Raw genomic sequence first — 20834 nt, forward strand, 5'->3', positions numbered from 1 at the left:
GGAAGTATTTATATTTACAAACCTTTGCAAAGTATTCACACCAACTAGCAGTTGGGGCAACCTGGAAGAAAATAGGAAAGTTCCTAAAATTCTACTAAAACCAATCACTTGAAGCACTTTTTTTTTCTCTGACTCATCATTCTGCCAGAATTTTTAATTTTAGAATTCTAGAAGTTTGGGTATAGGTCACCTTCTCACCCTATTCTCTTTCAAGGAGATTGTGTCTCTGTTCCTATGACAGCAGCAATTCTTATTTTTCTCTTCAGCCCAGATCTTTCCTCTGAGCTGCAGACCTGTACAGGCAAATGCCTCCTTAACGTCTCTGCCTGAGAGCTCTCTCAGTCACTCAGAACTCACCTTATGTAAAAATACTCCAGTTCTTCCTTTCTGTACCTGTTCTTAAGTCACTCCTAAATCCTCCTTTGGTCTTAATTTAATTCCAGAGAATGTCAAAATCCCTTTCTGTTCTGACCTCGGAGGAATTGGGACAACAGGGATAGGAGTGGAGAAAAGCAGGAGGCCTATGGATCCCCAGAGAGGTAGAAACATCAACTGTCTGGGGACCAAAAGACACACCTTTTAAAATAGCCTTGGAGGGGCAGCTGGATGGCTCAGTCCATTAAGTGTCTGACTTTGGCTCAGGTCCTGATCTCAAGGTCCTGGAATTGAGCCCCGTGTTGGGTTCCATGCTCAGCAGGGAGTCTGGTTCTCCCTCTCCCTCTGCCCTTCTCTCCCCTTGTGCTCGCTCACTCTCTCTGTTTCAAATAAATAAATAAAATCTTAAAAAAAGGGCGCCTGGGTGGCTCAGTGGGTTAAGCCGCTGCCTTCGGCTCAGGTCATGATCTCAGGTTCCTGGGATCGAGTCCCGCATCAGGCTCTCTGCTCAGCAGGGATCCTGCTTCCCTCTCTCTCTCTCTGCCTGCCTCTCTGTCTAGTTGTGATCGCTCTCTCTCTCTGTCAAATAAATAAATAAATAAATCTTTTAAAAAAAAATCTTAAAAAAAATAGCCATGGAAATTGAATTTGAGGATCAAGTACAGTAAGTTAACGTGGGGAGGTTTTTTGTTTTTAAGATTTTATTTATTTATTCGACAGAGATCACAAGTAGGCAGAGATACAGGAAGAGAAAGAGAATGGAGGAAGCAGGCTTCCTGCTGAGCAGAGAGCCTGATGTGGGGCTCAATCCCAGAGTCCTGGGATCATGAAGGCAGAGGCTTTAACCCACTGAGCCACCCAGGCGCCCCAGTGTGGGGAGTTTTATAAAACAGTGTAGTGTTGGTTTTGTCCAAGGTCACACAGCAAGTGGCATGCAGAGTCAGGGACCCAGAAATGAAGCTGGATGAGGTGCGCTCATTACCATGTGCACACAGCTCCATTTCATTTGTTGGATGCCTGCTGTGGCCCCATGTTAGCAAAACAGCTAGCATGGCCAGGAAAGTAATTATTCAGGGAAAAGAGGATTTCCATCTAATAAAAAAGTCAACAATTTAACACTTCCAGTGGAATGTTTTTCTTGTACTTTACATCTTCCCAGTCTTCGTGAATTTTATCTTTTTATTCCTTGAGATTATCATTGGAAGCATCAACTCTTGTGTTATTCTAGAGATGCTTAGAGTTCTTGAGGTGGGACAAGTTCTTGAGATGTGCCCCTTTAGTGAATATTCTAGAATAGTTTTTTCCTGTCCTTTCTCATAGCCTTTGTTCCTTCTTCCTTATCTGTACTCTTGACAAGTCTGAGTCTTACCACATGCTGTTTATGACCCCTTTTGTTCACCTTCTCTTCCCTTTTAACTTTATTGCTTCTTAGCTTGTACTTGGGACTTGGCTTTTGTATCTCTCAGGACCAGCATATTCTTTTTCCCTCTCTCCTGGTCAGGGAACACTGGATGCAACTCTTTAGATTTGAAAGGATTTAACATCTGAATCACCCCTTGAGAAAATAATAGTGTATATAAATCTAGCTTCCAAGGCTACAGGAGAGAAACTTCTTGTTTATAGAAAAACTCTCACTAATAAATGCAGGAAGATATAGAATTAGATGTCATGGTTTTGTTCCTTAACTGAAATAGTAGGTCATCAACTGATAGTCAGATGGCGAAAAGGTGATGGAACACTTTAAAATGGAGAGATCAGGCTGACTTCCCCAAATCTACTGATTAATAGTAACAAATATGACATCACTCAGAGGTTGGCAAACTTTTTCTGTAAAGGGCTAGACAGTGAGTATCTTGGGCTTTGTGGGCCTGATGGTCTATGTAGTTGTGGGGGAAAGCAGTCAGACAATACATAAGTAAATGGGTATGACTGTCGCCCTATAAGGCTTTACTTACAAAAACAGGCAGTGGATCAGGTTTGGATTCTAAGCTGTAGCTTGCTGGCCTTCGACATAACAGAAAGTGTGTAGTGCCACCTATGAAGTAGTCTTTTTTGGAGGGGGTGGGGGGTCAGAGAGCACAGCAGAGGGAGTGGCAGGCAGAGCAGGCAGAGGGGAGAAGCAGGCTCCTGGGTGAGCAAGGAACGCAATGTGGGACTTGATCCCAGGATCCTGGGATCATGACCTGAGTTGAAGGCAGACGCTCAACCGACTGAACCACCCAGGTGTCCCACCTATGAAGTAATCTTGTAAGAAAACCAAACCTGCATCAGATCAAAGTTTCAGGTTTAAAAACACACTTTCAAGAAAATACAGGGGATAAAGGAACAAGTTAAATGACATGCAAAAGCCAGACTCTGGGACAGTCTGCGGATAAATAATATTCTGGTTTCTCAAGCAAATCAGTGCGTAAAAGAGGGAATTAGAGGGGCTCCTACGAGGGCAGAAAAGAATCAAATTTAATACATGGAGTTTGAATTCCTTGTTGGAGCAAACCAATTGTATATGCTTGAGACAATCAGGGAAATTTAAATATTAGATGATTTTAAGGAATTACTCTCGGTTCTGTTAGATGTGATATTGACATGGTAGTTACTTCTCAGCAATGAATCCTGAAGTATTTATAGGTGAAATGGCATGATGTCTGGGATTTACTTTAAAACATTCTAGTAAACGGGTGCCTGGATGGCTCAGTTGGTTGAGCGACTGCCTTCAGCTCAGGTCATGATCCCAGAGTCCTGGGATCGAGTCCCACATCGGGCTCCCTGCTCCTTGGAGAGTCTGCTTCTCCCTCTGACTTTCTCCCCTCTCATGCTCTCTCTCACTGTCTCTCTCTCAAATAAATAAATAAAATCTAAAAAAAAAAAAAATTCTAGTAAACAAATATATGTCCTGGGTGGATGGAGAACAGATGAAACAATTGGCAAAATTTGCTACTTATTGAAACTGAGTGATAGATGCATGAAGGATTGTCTCTTTATACTTTGTATGTTTCAGAATGTTCAGAATAAGTTAAAATAAAGTTGGATATACCCCCAAAAGTACATGTGCCCATGATGAGGGGTGGGGGTACATAGAAAAAGAAGGAAGAACCAAATTTTAAAAATGTATTTTATACAGTTATAAGAATTTGTGTTTTTATTGCTGGTTATATTCATTTTAGTAGTAGCACATCCTACATTTTTCTCAGTTGAAGTTCCTTCTGTCACTTAGCAATAGAATTTTTATTTTCACACTCTAATTTCAAATAGTGCTCCCTGATTACATGTGCCACTGGTATTCATTATGCCATTTAGGTTTTGTTCAGAAATAGAAATTGAATTATTTTACCAGACTGCTTTGCGATTGCAGGGATAAAGATCTTGATTGGCTCTTTGGCACTGAGTTTGCCAACGAATGCGACAACCTTTTATTTTAAAATTATGAACAGGAAAAAACAAATGGAAGAGGGGGGGGAAAGCCCATAAAATAACAAGAATTTATATTTTTAAAAAAATGACTGCTAGAGGAAGCAAGTCACGCAATTAGCCTGAGAGGCAGAACAGCGAATCCGAGCAAACAGCTGCTCACGGAGACGAATCAGTGGAATGTGAAAATGCATCACTTCACCGTAACCTACATTTTTTTCTACCAAGAGATTTGCAGCTGACTCTCCGAGTGACTCATTCCTGTGCTGGGAGGGTGAGGTAATGCTTTGGTGAGGGCTGATGTCATCTCACTACCTGAACGGCGTGCATATAGCATTTCTTGTGGCTGTCAAGGAAAAGCACCATCTGCTTTCACATATGCAGCCTGGAAGACATCACCAGGATTGGTGCAAAGGTTAGCAGCCATGGGGATGACTCATCAGCAGCCAATTAGCAAAGAGCAGCTATTTCAAAGTGAGCTTTTAAAATCATCCAGAAATATGACATGATAATTAAGTATTAAATCAGAAGGCTTTTTTATTGCCTTGGGTTTTGCACTTTTCTCACCGAGTTGATGCTGCTGAAGATTTCACTTTTATAAACAAGGCAGCTTTTCTCAATATGGTCCATCATGTCAAATTTTCTTGGTTGTTTAAACCACATATCTTTATATATGTATGTACGTGTATAATTTTTTTTTTTAGTATATGTGTGGCCAAAGTGAGCACTAAACCTTACTTTTAATTGTGGAAAATTTTGTTTTCTTTTACATTTGGAGGCATGCAAATCCATCTTATAGCAAAGATGAATTGTAGTCCGTACTAGTTTGACAGTTTTTTGTTTGTTTTTTAGTTTTGGGGGGTTTTTGCAGCACTTAATTATGTTTCTTAAGGATCTCTTACTGCTTTAGGAGAAAAGAGGTGGTTAATGGAAGAGGAAACAAGTAAAAATAAATTTTATCTGTTTCCTACAGACCCTCTGACGACTCTTCCTCTTTTAGTGATGCACACCTGCTTTCCTTGTTTGTACTTAACTAGAACTAGTGTTGATACGACCAGACGACTGAAATACCTATTTTTTAACTGTATCATAATTTGAATTTACTGTTCTAGTGAATAAAATAAAGAATACCTAACATAAGATGAAGGGTAGGAAGCAGTAAATACTTGATTTTCTAACTGATAGTTAACTCAAAATGGGAGATCATATTGTCTACATACTGTTTTCATAGGGTATGTATACTAATGACCTAACTCGGTTCTTAATGACAGCTTCAAGATGGACATTCTACAAAAGATGAAAAGAAAAGTTTCAATTTTTAAAAAACAAAGTAAGAAAGCAAAGAATAAGATAATAATGTGAAAACTGTATGAGGCAGTATACTGATCCCATTTGAGAGTTCATTAAAAATCAGATTTTTTTTTTAAGATTTTTATTTTATTTATTTGACAGACAGAGATCACAAGTAGGCAGAAAGGCAGAGAGAGAGGAAGGGAAGCAGGCTCCCTGCCAAGCAGAGAGCCCGATGCGGGTCTTGATCCCAGGATCAAGAACTGAGCTGAAGGCAGAGACTTTAACCCACTGAGCCACCCAGGCGCCCACAGATGTTTTTTTCAGTAAAGAGCAATAGTGACCTTTAAATACCCAGAATTATGATGAACGTTTGTTTTCATGATATAGCCTTCTGAGTTTAATTACAGAGCTCTTGTAAGGCTCTTGAGTACCGTCCTTTTCTTTTCAACCTTTTAGTTGGAAATAATTTCAAACTACAAAAAGTTACATAAGTAAAAATGATACCCCCCCAAAAAGGGACCAATCATTATATACTGAGGTTTACCTACCCCAAACCTTGTTTGCTTTATCTTTTGAGTTGTCTCTCTTACTTTTTCTTTCTCCCAACCTCTCCTACACATTTTTTTTTCCCTAAAACATTTGGAGATAAATCAGCTATCCATCCATTGGGGCCCTTTACTCTCAAATACTTCATTATCTATTCCTAACAGAGATATTCTTTTAACATAATCACAGCATAGTTGTCAACTTCATAAATTTATATTGATACTTTAATCTGCCATCCATGTTGCAGTTTTGTGAGTTGACCTCGTACAGGCATACCTCGTCTTACTATATTTTGCAGATACTGCATTTTTACAGATTGAGGGTTTGTGACAACCCTGCATCGAGTAAGTCTGTCAGCACCATTTTTCCAACAGCATTTGCTCACTTCACGTCTGTGTGTCACCACCAGTAATTCTCACAATATTGCAGACTTTTTCATTGTATTTGTTAAGGTGATCTGTGATCAGTGATTGTGACTAACTGAAAGCTCAGATGATGGTTGGCATTTTTTTTTTAACAAAAACGTATTTTTTAATTCAGCTGTGTATATGATTTGGTAGACAGAATGCTAGCGCACGTTTAATAGGCTACAGTATAGCATAAATGTAACCTTTACAGGCACTGAGAAACCAAAAATTCATTTGACTCCTTTTATTGAGGTGGAACCAAACCCACAATATCCCCAAAGGACGCCGTAATATCTTTTATAGTGTCCTTTACTTCCAGTACACCTTCTGGTCTGGGGTCAGGTAGTACATTTATTTGTCTTGTTAGACTCTTTTAATCTAGGTTTACCCACAGACTTTGTCTTTATGATATTGGCATTCTGAAGAATACAGTCTCTCTACTCTTTTATTAAAAAGAAAAGGAAATTTCTTCATTTCAGTGTACCTGGGTGACTCAATAGATTAAGTGTCCAACTCTTGCTTTCAGCTCAGGTCGTGATCTCAGGGTCGTGAGTTCAAGCCCCATGACAGGCTCAGAGCTGGGCATGGAGTCTACTGAAGAGTCTCTCCCTTTCCCTCTCCATCTGCCCACGGCCTCCCTGCCCCCGCCCCTGCATGCACATTCCCACATGCACTCCCTCTCTCAAAAAAAAGAAAAAAAAAAAAGAAATTTCATTGTGTGCTTGTCCAGTGTTCCTTGTGATTAGATCTAGGTTGTTAATTCTTAGCTTAGAATCCTACACAGGGGAAGTGCCCTCTGTCAGGGTGTCACATCTGTCACTCTTTGATGATGTTGATTTTGAGCATCTGGTCAGGGTATTATCTAAATTCTCCACTGTATAATTACTAGGTTTTTTTGTTGTTTGTTTCTGTTTTTAGTTTCTTGTAACTAATAAGCAGTCCATGGGCAGATGCTTTAAGACCGTGCAGTTATCCTACTCCTCATCAAAATTTCCACCTTCCTAGATTTAACACCATTGCTGATTTTTGCTTTCAGTCTCTACTACAATATTTTAAAAATTTTGATTTTTCCAACTTCGTCCCTCCCTTCATATTTAAAGGCATTTAATTACAATAAGAGCCCTCCCTTCTCCTCCATGTTTTGTTTATCAATTTATTATCAGTAGGCCTCATGAATTCTTTTTTTTTTTCCTTTAGTACTTTATAATTCAGTACTTTATTATTTTGGTACTTAAGTTGTTCCAGATTTGGTCAGTGGTGTACTTCTATCTTTTTTTTTTTTTTGTAAGATTTTATTTTTTCTTTTCCTTTTTCCTTTTTTTTTATTTTTTAAAGATTTTATTTATTTATTTGACAGAGAGAGCTCACAAGTAGGCAGAGAGGCAGAGAGAAAGGGGGAAGCAGGCTCCCTACTGAGCAGAAAGCCTGATGTCGGGCTCGATCCCAGAACAGAGATTATGACCTGAGCCAAAGGCAGAGGCTTAACCCACTGAGTCACCCAGGTGCACCTATTTATTTATTTTTCAGAGAGAGAGCACAAGCTGGGGTAGTGGCAGGCAGAGGGTGAAGCAGGCTGTCCGCTGAGCAAGGAACCTGATGTGGGACTCGATCCCAGGATCCTGAGATCCTGACCTGAGCTAAAGGCGGTCGTTTAACCAACTGAGCCACCCAGGTGTCCCTGTACTTCTTTTTTGTGCATATCCTTACTCTCTGGAATAATAAGATGTTGAAGTCTCATCTTTTCCCTCCCATGCCCCAGCCCTGGAATCAGACATTTCTGTGAGGAGCCTTGATTCCTTTAGTGGGCAGTGGAATTGGAAAACAAAATTTGGGCACTAAGTTTGGGTGCATTGCTTTTATAGCCACAGTATAAAAACTGTAGAAAGGCACTGTAGAGGCACAGTAAACAATTTTTGAGAACTTAATGCTATCTTAGTTTATAGTTACAGCAATAAGTACAGTGTTAAGGAACTGGGAGATCTTTGTCAGCAACCTTACGCTGCTAAAAATTTTCTTGGACTTGAAAGCAAAAGTGTAAGTGAGGCTAACTTGAAGGCCAGCTGGGATTTCAGTGAGCAGTGTTGGTACCAGAGGGTGTTCCAGGGAGAAGAGGTGACATTGACAATGACATCACTGAACAATAACAGTAATATTATATTAAATATCACGCCTAAGAGGTGAGACCTGATTTCTGCCCATGTGGGGAAAGTGGAAAACAAGGAGGAAGAGGTTGTTTGAGGTCATGCTTAGAGGGCTTTGAAAATGTCAGACTTGGGATTTGGGGTCTTTAATAAGAAGATAATGGAGAATTGTTGAAGTCTTTTGAATAGTCATAACAAGCTTAACTCTGACTCAGAGATTAATCTAGAAGATACCATAGAGTTTAGATTGAGGAAACTGCCAGTTTAGAACTGTAAAGAGGCTATTATAATATTTCAGGCAGAATGTACAGGGATTTGAACTAAAAGATGAAAGAAGTGGATGAGAAGAGTGATTTTTTGCCAGCCCTTGAGAATCCTGAGGTGTGGGGCCAAGCTAGAGGGAAGGGAGGATGTGTAAGCACTTGTAGTGACTATATGGGCATTTTCAGGTAAGTATCCCTTTGAAGATAGGATTCTACTTGAGAAACAAAGAAGTACATAGAGAAATTTTACTGTAAAATAAAAGTTAAGATCATTTTTAGACTTTTTCTTTTTAACATTTATCTACTGGGGGGGGGGCGCAGAAAGTGAGGGAGAGAATCTCAAGCAGACTCCCTGCTGAGCCCCAGAGCTGGACATAGGGCTCGATCTCACAACCCTGACATCATGACCTGAACCGAAATCAAGAGTCAGACATTTAACTGACTGAGCACCCAGGTGCCCCTTGTTTTGTGGGAGGGGGGTTGTTTGTTTGTTTATTAAACTCATACTTCTTTATATTCCTTTTTTCCAAAGTTCTGAGCCCGTCGGGGAAATAGTTGTGTCATTAGCTGAAGTGAATCAAAATGCATATATTTTTAAACACCAAAAGGTCAATGTTATAAAGCCATGTACTAATAACTCTTTCTCAAGAAACAAGATGTTCATGGCCAAAAACTTTAGAGTTGTCCTGAACTCTGTGCTTTTGCTTATACTATACAGGGACTCCTCCATGAAATCCTGTTGGCTTTGCCTTCCTGTTATATCCCAAATCTGACTGCCTGCAACACCTCCAGTGCTATCGCCTGAATTGGAGCCATCATCATCTCTTGCTCTCCATGCCTCCACCCTTGCCCCATAGCCTTGTTCCCGCTCCTTGTGATTCCTCCAACGTGAAGGACTGTCTTGCACCTTAAGGTTTTTACAGAGGCTCTTCCCCAGCTGTGGTTAACTCCCCCAAGTTAAGGTTTTGCTCAGATGTTACTTTCTCCGCAGGACCTAACCAACTGAGCCACTCAGGTGCCCCGTACATTAGCATCTTAACTGCTGCAAGAACTCCTATAATAACCCCTTCTTGAACTCACTTGATTATAAAACTTCCTTTTGGCAACTCGCTTACCATTATGGGACACCCACAGCAAGCAGAGTTTGAGAATGCTAGAGTATTATATGTAGGCCCCGGGAGAGACTGGCCATTGTTTCAAATTGTGTTTTGGTTGATGAACCACCCCAACTTGCATACTGTTGAAGGAGACCAGAGAAAGTCAGGCTCAAGACTCCAGCTCTTAGTTACTAAAGTTATTATGCCTTTAAAAGTTAGCTTTTGTTTTAGGTATTTGGGAATAAGATGATCATTCCTTCTCTGGATGGAGACCTCTTCCAATGGGACCGGGACCGTGAGAGCATGGAAACAGTTCCTTTTACAGTTGAATCACTTCTTGAATCTTCTTATAAATTTGGAGATGATGTTGTTTTGGTTGGAGGAAAGTCTCTCACGACATATGGACTCAGCGCATACAGTGGAAAGGTGAGTGAAAATGTTGAATTATTTGGGGAGAAATCAGATAAATAGGGATAGAAGAAATAATGTATTAAGCTATACTATTACTGGTTGAGGTTTATTATTATTTGTTCCCCAAGGATATCATTTGTTTTAATAAAAACACTGCAAAGTAGAAAGAGCAAAATATTATTAAGGAAACTAAATGTATCCAAGACAACAGAATGAACAGCAGAGCCAGGAATAGCAGGAGGAAGAGAATTAATAAATAATGTCTAGTGTGTTTCAGTTGCATTTTACATACATTATTTTGAAATCTGTACAATATTCTTAAAGGTCATACATTTTTGTCTCCATTTGGACAGATGAGGACTTCTCCAAATATTAATGATCCTGATATGAATAATGGCTACCAATTTATTTATCTAGTTTGATCCTGTAATCCAAGAGGAAAGTTGTACTCATTTTACAGATGAGAAAACTGAGACTAAAAAGTTCAGAAATGTCTGAGGTTAAATTTGACTTAGGTCTGTCTGATGATAAAGTTATACTATTAAGACCTAGATTTTCTCTAATGTTAGTTTTTAGGATACAATCATAATCTTCTAAGATTGGGTCTTATACTATAGATCTCTTATTAGGAATAACTAAAAACATCCTTTGAAGAAAAGTAAAAATCTTTTTTTAATTCCTTACCCTTGATATGTGAGTATTTTATATATAGACTTAAGACTAAAGCAGGGAAAAAAAAAAAAAAAAGACTAAAGCAGGGAAGAGTAGAAAAATGACTTTTGACCCTTGAGTTTTTTGAACATTAGTGATTCCTTATCTAAGTGTTAGGCCCATAGCCCCTCCTTGCTCTTGCTGACGCTTTTCTGCCTTCCCCAATCCCCACATCAGCATTGTACTGAGGAGGCTTTGGAATCCTCTGTTGCCTTCAGTATTCTCATTTGTAAAACAGTGGGATTGAACCCAATCATCTGGTTCTCTGATTTGATGTGCTGCTACAAATTTCTGGTAGTCTAGCAGGTATGCTGTTTTCTGGGAGGATTTTAGTTCAGATCATGTGAAGATTCCTTTTTATTCCTAATGAAGATTTGAAGGAGGCATTTTTTTTTTTTTTTTTTTTTTTGGGAAGGAGCCACTTTTAAATACAGTATCTGTTCGGTAAGGTTTAAGTCTTTAAACAACCTAATACTTCCATCAAATGGAAACTCTGAGGCTGATTTTTTTAAACTCACCTGGAATTTTATTAATGATATTATTGCTAGGAGATCACAACTGGTTCTGTTCTTTTCATGTATTCCATAGAAATGCCCCAAATAAAACTAAAATTATCTAAATCCTTAAAATCATTCCCTGAACTAAATATTTCTTGTTTCCTTTATGGTTCTAAGTAACTCATTTTAGGAGTTGGTAGTCTAACTGATGCTTCTTAATACTTGGGTATTTCTTAGACATCACAATTTTTTACAAATTATCTTGATTCTTTTAATGTCTCTGATCTCCTGTAACTTATATTCTTCACAAAATTTATTTCTGTCTTTTCAGGTGAGGTACATCTGTTCAGCTTTGGGTTGTCGCCAATGGGATAATGATGATATGGAACAAGAAGACATCCTTCTTCTGCAACGCTCCCAGAAAACTGTCAGAGCTGTCGGACCTCGCAGTGGCAACGAGAAGTATGTGTTCAGAGAACGTTCCTGTTGATAATTACAAGTTCAGCAAACCCCAAATTTATCTGATTTTCCTTTATGGATATTTCCTGAACTCTGTTCATGTCCTTAAAACATAAAACTCTTTTAAGAGAAATGTAGGCCCTAAATTAAAAATGGTCTCATGATTATTAACAGATTCGGAGTTGAAACTCACCTTAGGCTCTGGAGGCAGTAACCAGGTGAGGCCCATACAGTGACAACTTCATTGATCAAAGTTCTTTGAATGCAGAGCACTCTTAAGACAAAGTTAATGTGCTTTATTTCAACGTGGGTCTCTAACTCTGTAGTTCTGTCTAGTAAGTAGTTTCACAGTGTGTTTGACAGCCCCATTTTTAGAACACATTTCATTTTGGTCAAGTGGCTTTTTGTTTCCCTTTTCAAATAATGAATTCTTTATGTAATTTTTACATTTAAATATGTGATTAAAAAGTAATATCATTAGATAACAAGTGCTGGTCCTAAATCACATGCTGGATTTTTTTTTTAAACTTCTTTAAATTTTAACTTGCGTAGTAAAAATCATTTGAGATCTCATCTTTCTATCTTTTGAAAGTGAACCAAACTTTCAGATTTTGTCTAATCTGATGCAATATAATTCAGTTTCCTTTCCTGTTTTCTCAAACTCAGTTAAGAAAATATTTCTATGTTCACTGGACTGTGAATAGGGCTTTGCATCTGCTGGCAACCTGACCTTCTTTATCCTGATGGGATTTTGTTTCCTTAAGTATCTGAGTGCCTGATAGGTGTCCAGCCACCAATAGAAACAGATGTCCAGCTTAACAGAATTTTGAATCACCAGAATGGGAAGAGTCTGGGGTCTAAGATCAGTGTTCCTTAAGTATATTTTTTTAATAGATGTCAGGATTATTAAGCCATTTTATATCTAAATGACAAGTTATTATATTGTCAATAGTTAAGTGATTTTTCTGCATATTGATTATAGTGGAAACATTATTACTGCCACTTTATGAATGAGGACACTGAAACACAAGAAAGGTTCGATGACTTGCCAGATCTTAGGAGAGATCTCAGATTGGAACTGAGGTGGTATGACCTTCAGGCTTGGTGCACTGGGTGATATTGCCTTTCAGGGCTATGTTTTCATATAAATAAAAAATTGATGCATTCAACTTGCTGTGTAATTGGTTTATTGGAATGTATTAATTTATTTGCACTTGAATGAAATGTGTGCGGACTTTAGTAAAGAAAGCAGACTGCTGCTACCCTCATTTTAAGGTGACTTTGGTGTGTCTGGAAAAAATCATTCTGATTTGGAAATGTGATTTGTTAATTTTTGAGGGAAAATCTGCCCCACAGCCATTGTTGGTTTATAACTTAGAAACATTGTTTCTAAAGGATCAGAACGAAGTGATGCCCTCTTGTGGCAAAAACCAGCAGAGCACTTCAGAAAATGCTGTTGAGTTTTTCTTTTTCTCATCGCAACATTTTAGTGTTTGCTTCTTGAATGTAGAACTGTTCTGTATTATTTGGTCCATTTAAGTGTAAATTTCTAAAATAAACCTTTGTAAATTTAAGGTGGAATTTCAGTGTTGGCCACTTTGAACTTCGGTATATTCCAGACATGGAAACTAGAGCCGGATTTATTGAAAGCACCCTGAAGCCCAGTGGGAACAAAGAAGGGTCTAAAATTATTTCAGATGTGGAAGACCAGGAAGCCGCCATGATGGACACAGTGATAAAGGTCTCAGTTGCTGACTGGAAGGTTATGGCGTTTAGCAAGAAGGGAGGACATCTGGAATGGGAATACCAGGTACTAGAGACCACTGAACATTTGTAAATACATTTTTTCCTTTTCCGGTTTGTCCAGACTTTTTGGGTAGAGGGAAAAAACTGTCATTTTGGATTCTTAGCCCGTTCTCTATGCTTTAAGAAGTGCTTTAAAAAAGCCACACCTAGTAGAATGACTCTTCTGAAAAAGACCACAGAAAACAAGTGCTGGTGAGGATGTTTGTATCTCTGTGCCCTGGTGCTGGGGGTGTGAAGTGGTGCAGCCACTGGGGAGAAGAGTATGGAGGTGCTTTCGAAAAATTGAAAAGAGAACTACCCTATGATCCAGCCATCCCGTTTCTGGGAAGATAGTCAAAGGGAGCCAAATCGGTATGTTAAGGAGATATCTGTACTGCCATGTTCAGTGCTTTGTTGTTCACAATAGCCAAGATATGGAAGGAGCCCAAGTGTCCGTCAGTAAATGAATGGATAAAGAAAATGGAGTGTGTATATGTATGCAGTGGAATATTATCCAGCCTGGAAGAGGGAAATGCTGTCATTTGCAAAAACATGGATGAACCTGGAGGACATTATGCTAAATGAAATAAGCCAGGCATAGAAGGATAAATAGTGCATGATCTTACTTACTCATGGAATTTTAAAAAGTTGAACTCACAGAACAGAGAGTGGAATGGTAGTTGCCAAGGGCTGGAGGGGGTGGTGATAGGAGAAATGGAGAGATGTTGGTCAAAGGGTACAAGATTTCAGTTATGCATGATGAATAAGTTCTGGAGATGTAATGTACAGTGTGGTGACTATAGTTAATAATACTATATTATATATTTGAAATTTGCTTAGAGTAGATCTCATATCAGGGCTTGAACTCACAATTCCAAGATCAGGACCTAAACTGAGATCAAGAGTCGGACAGACACTTAAACCAACTGAGGGTATATAGCATGAGAATTTGATATGCATTGTGAAATGAAGAGGGTAGATTTTTTTTTAAGATTTTATTTGAAAGAGAGAGAAAGAGTACAAGTAGGCAGAGAGGCAGGCAGAGAGAGAGGGAGAAGCAGGCTCCCCGCTGAGCAAGGAGCCCAATGCGAGGCTCAATCCCAGGACCCTGGGATTATGATGTGAGCCAAAGGCAGATGCTTAACTGACTGAGCCACCTAGTGCTTGATTGTGCTAATCATTTCATAATGTATACATACATCAAAATATGGCATTGTATACTGTAAATATATATGTTTTTATTTATCAGTTATACATGGAAAATCCGGAAAAAATTTTGAAAATTTGTGGTTTTTAAATGCCATTTTAGGAGTTGAATTACATAAATACTGCTTGAAATATTGTAAAATTTATTTTCTATTTTTGTTTAGTTTTGTACTCCCATTGCATCTGCTTGGTTGGTTAAGGACGGAAAAGTCATTCCCATCAGTCTTTTTGATGATACAAGTTATGCATCTAACAATGAAGTTTTAGAAGATGAAGAAGACATTGTAGAAGCTGCTCGAGGAGCCACAGAAAACAGCGTTTACCTGGGTGAGTAGATGTCTCTTATGTAGTGATAGGACTTAATGACATTTAGGTTTTACTCCTGCGTTGTTCTTTTGTACCTCAAGTATGCCTATAGCAGTTTTAATTCCTAAATGCATTCCCTGGCTTAGATTGCCCTTAAGATTTATACTTTGATTTCCATTCCTGCTGGGTTTTTTCCATTTACCCAATTCTGAAACTTTGAATTACTCTGGTATATTCTTTTCCTCTGAGACCCTATTAGAAAGTCTTAGAAATGTTTCCATGATACAACATGCTGTGAATTACTCATATATCCTCAGATTCTAAAACTTTCTACATTTGTATTTGCATCTACGTCAATTTGCCCCCCCTTAAAGATTTTTTTTTCTATGTATCTTTATAGTTTATCTGAAAAATAGTAACAAAATTCTTGTGTGCCTGGGCAGTTGGAGGCTTTTATAAAATAAAATTTGCAAACCTTTGAGTCTCATTATTTGCACTAGTGTTGGTGGTCAGATACTCATAAAATTCTTTTAAGCTCTGACAGTGTGCTACCCACTCCTCAATCTTAATGAAATACAAGCATTTGGAAGAATAACATGTCACACATGTATCGTGATAGTATTTAACTGATGTGTTAGCAGTACCTCTGGAATTGCAGGTGTTTTGGTTTCCTTGAAAAGAAAGTTACTTCATCTAGGCTATTAGTTTTATAAGTGTCCAGTGGTTTATTTGAACTTCCTTACTGGAAGTGTTCCAGTAACTATTGACAATTACTATTTAGTGAGAAACATTGTAACTTGTGTATAACTTTCCTTTCCTATTTTTGTTAAATAACCTTTGAGTTGCATTCGAGTATTTGAGGCCTGATTCTTCTTTGAAAAGAGTTATAAAAGCACATGAAGAAATAATGAATGAATCTAACTGTACTAAATGAAAATGAACCTTTTTGAAAAAAATTGGTGCTTGATTCTAAACATAATTGACAATGTCCTCGTTGATTCAGGAATGTTCCGAGGTCAGCTGTATCTGCAGTCATCAGTCAGAATTTCAGAAAAGTTTCCTACAAGTCCCAAGGCCTTGGAATCTGTCAATAATGAGTATGCAATTATGCCTTTGCCAACAATCAAATGGAAACCCTTAATTCGTAAGTGAATTATGAACTTTTGTAGTATTATTAAGGTGTTCAGAGGCCTTTTCATGACTGTCTTTGTCCTAGTATTGAATACCACAGAGATTACAACTCTTTATTTTCTGACACACTAGGAAGGTATTTCAGATGTCGGGGGATTTGAATTATCTTTTACAGATTGATTTCATTCAAACAGCAGCTGCTTCTAAAGAAATCAGTGTTAATAAAGTATTTCTCTAGAAAACATAGAAAACATAGAAAAACTCTTAACCATTCGCTGACGGTGACTAAGTATCATTTAGCTCTTAACATATTAAGAATATTTATGGGTCTCAGGGTCCTGGGATCAAGCCCCACATGGGGGGGGGGTCTCTGCTCAGCAGGGAGCCTGCTTCCTCCTCTCTCTCTCTCTGCCTGCCTCTCTGCCTACTTGTGAGCTCTCTCACAAAAAAAATAAATAAATAAAATAAAAAGAATATTTATGAAACAGGGGCACCTGTTTTGTGTTTATGAAACAAAGGCACTGGGGACTCAGTTGGTTGAGTTTCCAACTCTTGATTTTGGCTTGGGTCATTATCTCAGAGTTCTGGGATTGAGCCCACTTTGGGCTCTGTGCTGGGCATGGAGCCTGCCTGAGATTCTCTCGCTCCCTCTCCCTCTCTCCACCCCCTGTGCTCGCTCACATGCTCTCTCTCTCTGTTATTCAATAAAAAATTTTTTTAAGAATATTTATGAGACATTATCTGGTTATTACATCATATGCTTTGAGATATTTAAATGAGTTGAAGTCAAACAGTAAGCCATGTCAGTTATCGTTCCGTAGCTTGCATATGGTTTTTATCGCACATGTCACATCCTATTTTAATTACTTATTTAAATGACTCATCTTCTCTACAAGACTTTTTTTTTTTTTTTTAAGATTTTATTTATTTATTTGACAGACAGAGATCACAAGTAGGCAGAGAGACAGGCAGAGAGAGAGGGGGAAGCAGGCTCTCTGCTCAGCAAGGAGCCTGATGCAGGGCTCCAACCCAGAACCCTGGGATCATGACCTGAGCCAAAGGCAGAGGCTTTAACCCACTAAAAGACTGCTTTTCAAGGGGAAGGAACCTTGAGCCATTTACTTAACATATTTGAACAGAACTGTGGTTGAAAACCTGTTTTTTTGAATGAATGAAGTACATGCATTTTCACTGAAGTTTTAACAGTTAAGATTTTACCATTTTCTTTTAGATTCTCCTTCCAGAACTCCTGTCTTGGTAGGGTCTGATGAATTTGACAAATGTCTTAGTAACGATAAGTTTTCTCATGAAGAGTACAGTAATGGCGCACTTTCAATCTTGCAGTACCCATATGGTAAGTGTGATGAAGCTTGCATTGAAAATGCGGTTTCATTTTTCCTCTTAGTTTATTTATTAATTTGAAATTAATTAGTAGAATTCAAATGAACGGTAGTCATTTGGAAGGTCAAAAATATCCTCGGAGAAATAGTATGAATGGTGGCCAAAGGTGTGAGTTCCAGAGTTAGATTGCCAGGGTTCAAATCCCAGTTTTGCCACATACTAGGTTGGGCACACCTAACTTAACTGCATCATGGTTCCTTCATCTGTGAAGCAAGGATAGTAATCCTGATATTTACCTATTGGATTGTTATAACTTCTAAATGAGATAATGTATGTATAATCTTAACTAGCACTGTGTCTGGCAAATAGTAAGTGTTCAGTAAGCATTAATTCTTGTGATTGGCTTTCATTCAGTTATCAGCCTGTTTAATGTAATCTGTATAATATCAGCCTGAGTAATAAAGAAAATAGGTGTTTCCTATAATGCTAAACGAAAACACTATAAAATGAGGGGATTTTAATTTTGTCCTCCAACAAGAGAAATTAGTGCAAAAGTCAAGAGTAGGTGAAATTTGACCGGAAATACATTCTAGGGTATTTAAAGTTAGGATGCATTCAGCCATGGAAGGACTTTGAATAGTTAGATATAAAAAAAAAAAAATTGTCAGTCTGCATTAGACAAAAAGAGACTCCTTAAGAGTTCACCTTAGATGCCAGTAATGGGAAGTTATTGTAAAATTTAAATTGACAAAAACACAGGACTCTGACCTAGAAGCAACAGTCTTTATCTGATGCTGATCCAAATACAAGATAAGAGAGAATTATGTAGTCTGTCCACGTACTACAAAATAGAAGCCAAACAGGCTGCTTTCTAGGACAGCCTCCTTTTGACAGCTTGAAATGAACCAAGGAGACTGTTAGAGCAGTTTTCTTCTGAGTTTGCAAAGAATAATTTATGGTAAAATTTGTATATCACTGATGCCAAATGAGAGTAAAGCTTAAAAACCTTGAAGGAAGATTGAGTTCTGTCTAATTCTTTCTTGCATTTAAAGAACTGGATTATTAATGAGGTAACAAAGAAGGTGGCCCTTAAGGTTTTTTGCTAGTCTTATTATTCAGTACAAAAAAAAAAAAAAACTATGATGCTATGGAATAACGGAAAATATGTTTGTGTAGGAAAAAAGAAAAAGTAGGGTAATGAGGCTATTGAAAAGTGCTAAGGAAGAGATGAAACTTTAATAAAAGGAATTAGTAATAGAAGTGACAGGAAAATAGATAATTTTTAACAACTAAAGGAGACTGTATTGGTTTATCTTTTTTAAAAAATAATCTTTTTTGTGTGTGTGTTTGTCTTTTGTCTTTATGTGTATTTTTATGTTTGTTTTTGGAGATAATGGTTATTATCTACCATATTACAAGAGGGAGAGGAGCAAACGGAGCACACAGATCACAGTCCGATTCCTCGATAACCCAAATTACAGCAAGAACATTCGCAAAAAGGATCCTGTCCTCCTCTTACACTGGTGGAAAGAAATAGTTGGAACTATTCTGTTTTGTATCATAGCAACAACTTTTATTGTGCGTAGACTTTTCCATCCTCATCCTCACAGAGTAAGACATTTTTCAGAATCTAATGTATTTCAGAGTGTTGGGAGAATAGTGTGTGTGGTGGGGGCTAAGGGGACATTTACTTAAGTTTCACCATGAAGTCAGTGTTACCCATCCTCTCATCTCTCCTGACTTACCACCCCTTCACTTCTCAACCTGTTCCCATCTGGCCTTCACCCCTCCCATTTCACTTCTCATTGACAAGGGAAATGCTGTATTCTGTGTTCTTTTAATACTTTTCTTTTTGTCCCTGTTATTTATTTTTTAAATGTTATTTTATAGCTTAAGATTGTTAGCTAACTGCAGTTTAGCTTTGATAGTGATTTTTTTCCCCCACCTTATTAGCAAAGGAAGGAATCTGAAACTCAGTGCCAAACTGAAAGTAAATATGATTCTGTCAATGGAGAAGCTAAGGACAGTAGCTGGAATGACATAAAAAATTCTGGATATGTATCACGGTAAGAGTCTTGTCATATATAAAGTATGTACGTGTTTACTATAGCTTCTAGTGACAGCTGTTTGAATCAAGGAAGAAATGACCTCTTGATCATTAAGATCTTGTTTAACTTTTCCTTTAATGTGTCAATATCCAGGGAAGTAAAACATAGACTTAGCCCTGAAGTAACTTAAATTTATTCACAGTGATATGTACCCTAAGAGGTATAAAAATAGTGTTACAGAAGTTCAAAATAAGTTCTTATTCAGATAACTATATTATCAAAGGTGTATTGTGTACTGGGCTTAGTATGAACAGAATCAAATTATTACTGTGTTACTAGAGTATGATTAAATCTCTATTTGTTACTTAATCTTCAATTATTTATTTAGTCTTTATTCTGTCTAGATAAGAAATGGAAAAATGGGGGGAAATACACCAGTAGGTCATTTTTAAATTAGAAGAGGGAGGTGAGTCACATAAAAAGTAGGCAATTCAAATAATTTGAAGGTAAAATAAAAGTAGAGAATCTGTTAGTATTGGTCAGGCATACTGGTTTTCATTCTTTGTGGTACAGGAAGTGGAGCTGTGTTTCCCTTTTCATATTACATGGTTTATTCCTACATTTTCCCTTTGTTTTGATACATTTTCTCTTTGTTTTGGTATCATACTTAGTGCTTGATGATATGGGGACAAGGAAGAGATACAGAACCTTACTGCTTAACATCTAGGGTAATGGTTTTATGACAGAAAAGATTGAAAATTACAGTGAAAAAATGTGTGGTACTTAGATGATGTGTAGACATAATTTATCTAAGGTGCATTCATACTGTATTATCACAAGCTGAGAATTGACTGTAATGCATTTGTTTTGGCTACAAGTTTCCCAGAGCAGAATTTACCAGGTGACTAAGAAATGGCAAAGGCTTTAGTACCCTTTCTGATAAAAGATGCTGACTAATTATGTCAGTGGCTGGCAATAGCAGCAGGCAGAGAGAGGGAGAAACTAGGGACCTGACAACTCTCATGAGGTAATCTGCCACCGAAGCCATTCACGGGTCATTCAGCATTTTATTCAGCATTTACTCTGAACATCTGAGCGTAGGACATTTATTTCTGGCTTTGGGAGAAATAAAAAGACTGGGCCTGTGCCAGAGGGGCTTAAAGTCTATGAGGGAAGATAATACTGGACTAAACAAACAGCTAAGAAGAAAGCGGCAAACTAAGTGACTTAGTCACTGGTTGTAATGATTCAAGAGGGCATCATATATGAGGTCACATTTTCATTGAACCTTAAATTGTGAGTAAGGAAGAGTTAGGGAAAGACAGGGAGGAGTAGGTGGAGTGAATAAACTTACATCTATAAGGCTCTTGTGAGGAGAACTGGAATAATGTACTCTGCAATTGAATTCGATT

The 20834-nt window shown here is 38.0% G+C and overlaps 1 protein-coding gene across 2 annotated transcripts in view; it reads left to right on the forward strand.

Annotated features, from left to right (window-relative positions):
* The window catches only part of EIF2AK3 (eukaryotic translation initiation factor 2 alpha kinase 3), a 67447-nt gene that overhangs the window by 23753 nt on the left and 22860 nt on the right, over positions 1 to 20834 (forward strand). The window contains exons 3-10 of one of the 2 annotated variants that reach the window (XM_032880604.1): positions 9759 to 9953; positions 11478 to 11608; positions 13181 to 13415; positions 14761 to 14923; positions 15906 to 16046; positions 17265 to 17387; positions 18765 to 18985; positions 19328 to 19440. In XM_032880604.1, coding sequence (XP_032736495.1) covers positions 9759 to 9953; positions 11478 to 11608; positions 13181 to 13415; positions 14761 to 14923; positions 15906 to 16046; positions 17265 to 17387; positions 18765 to 18985; positions 19328 to 19440 — 1322 coding nt within the window. Of the gene's footprint in view, positions 1 to 9758; positions 9954 to 11477; positions 11609 to 12587; positions 12719 to 13180; positions 13416 to 14760; positions 14924 to 15905; positions 16047 to 17264; positions 17388 to 18764; positions 18986 to 19327; positions 19441 to 20834 lie in introns of those variants that run through there. The other variant, XM_032880605.1, reaches the window with a different exon arrangement.

This window comes from Lontra canadensis, unplaced genomic scaffold (genome assembly GCF_010015895.1).
Source record: "Lontra canadensis isolate GAN:19392208 unplaced genomic scaffold, GSC_riverotter_1.0 scaffold71, whole genome shotgun sequence".
NCBI lineage: Eukaryota > Metazoa > Chordata > Mammalia > Carnivora > Mustelidae > Lontra > Lontra canadensis.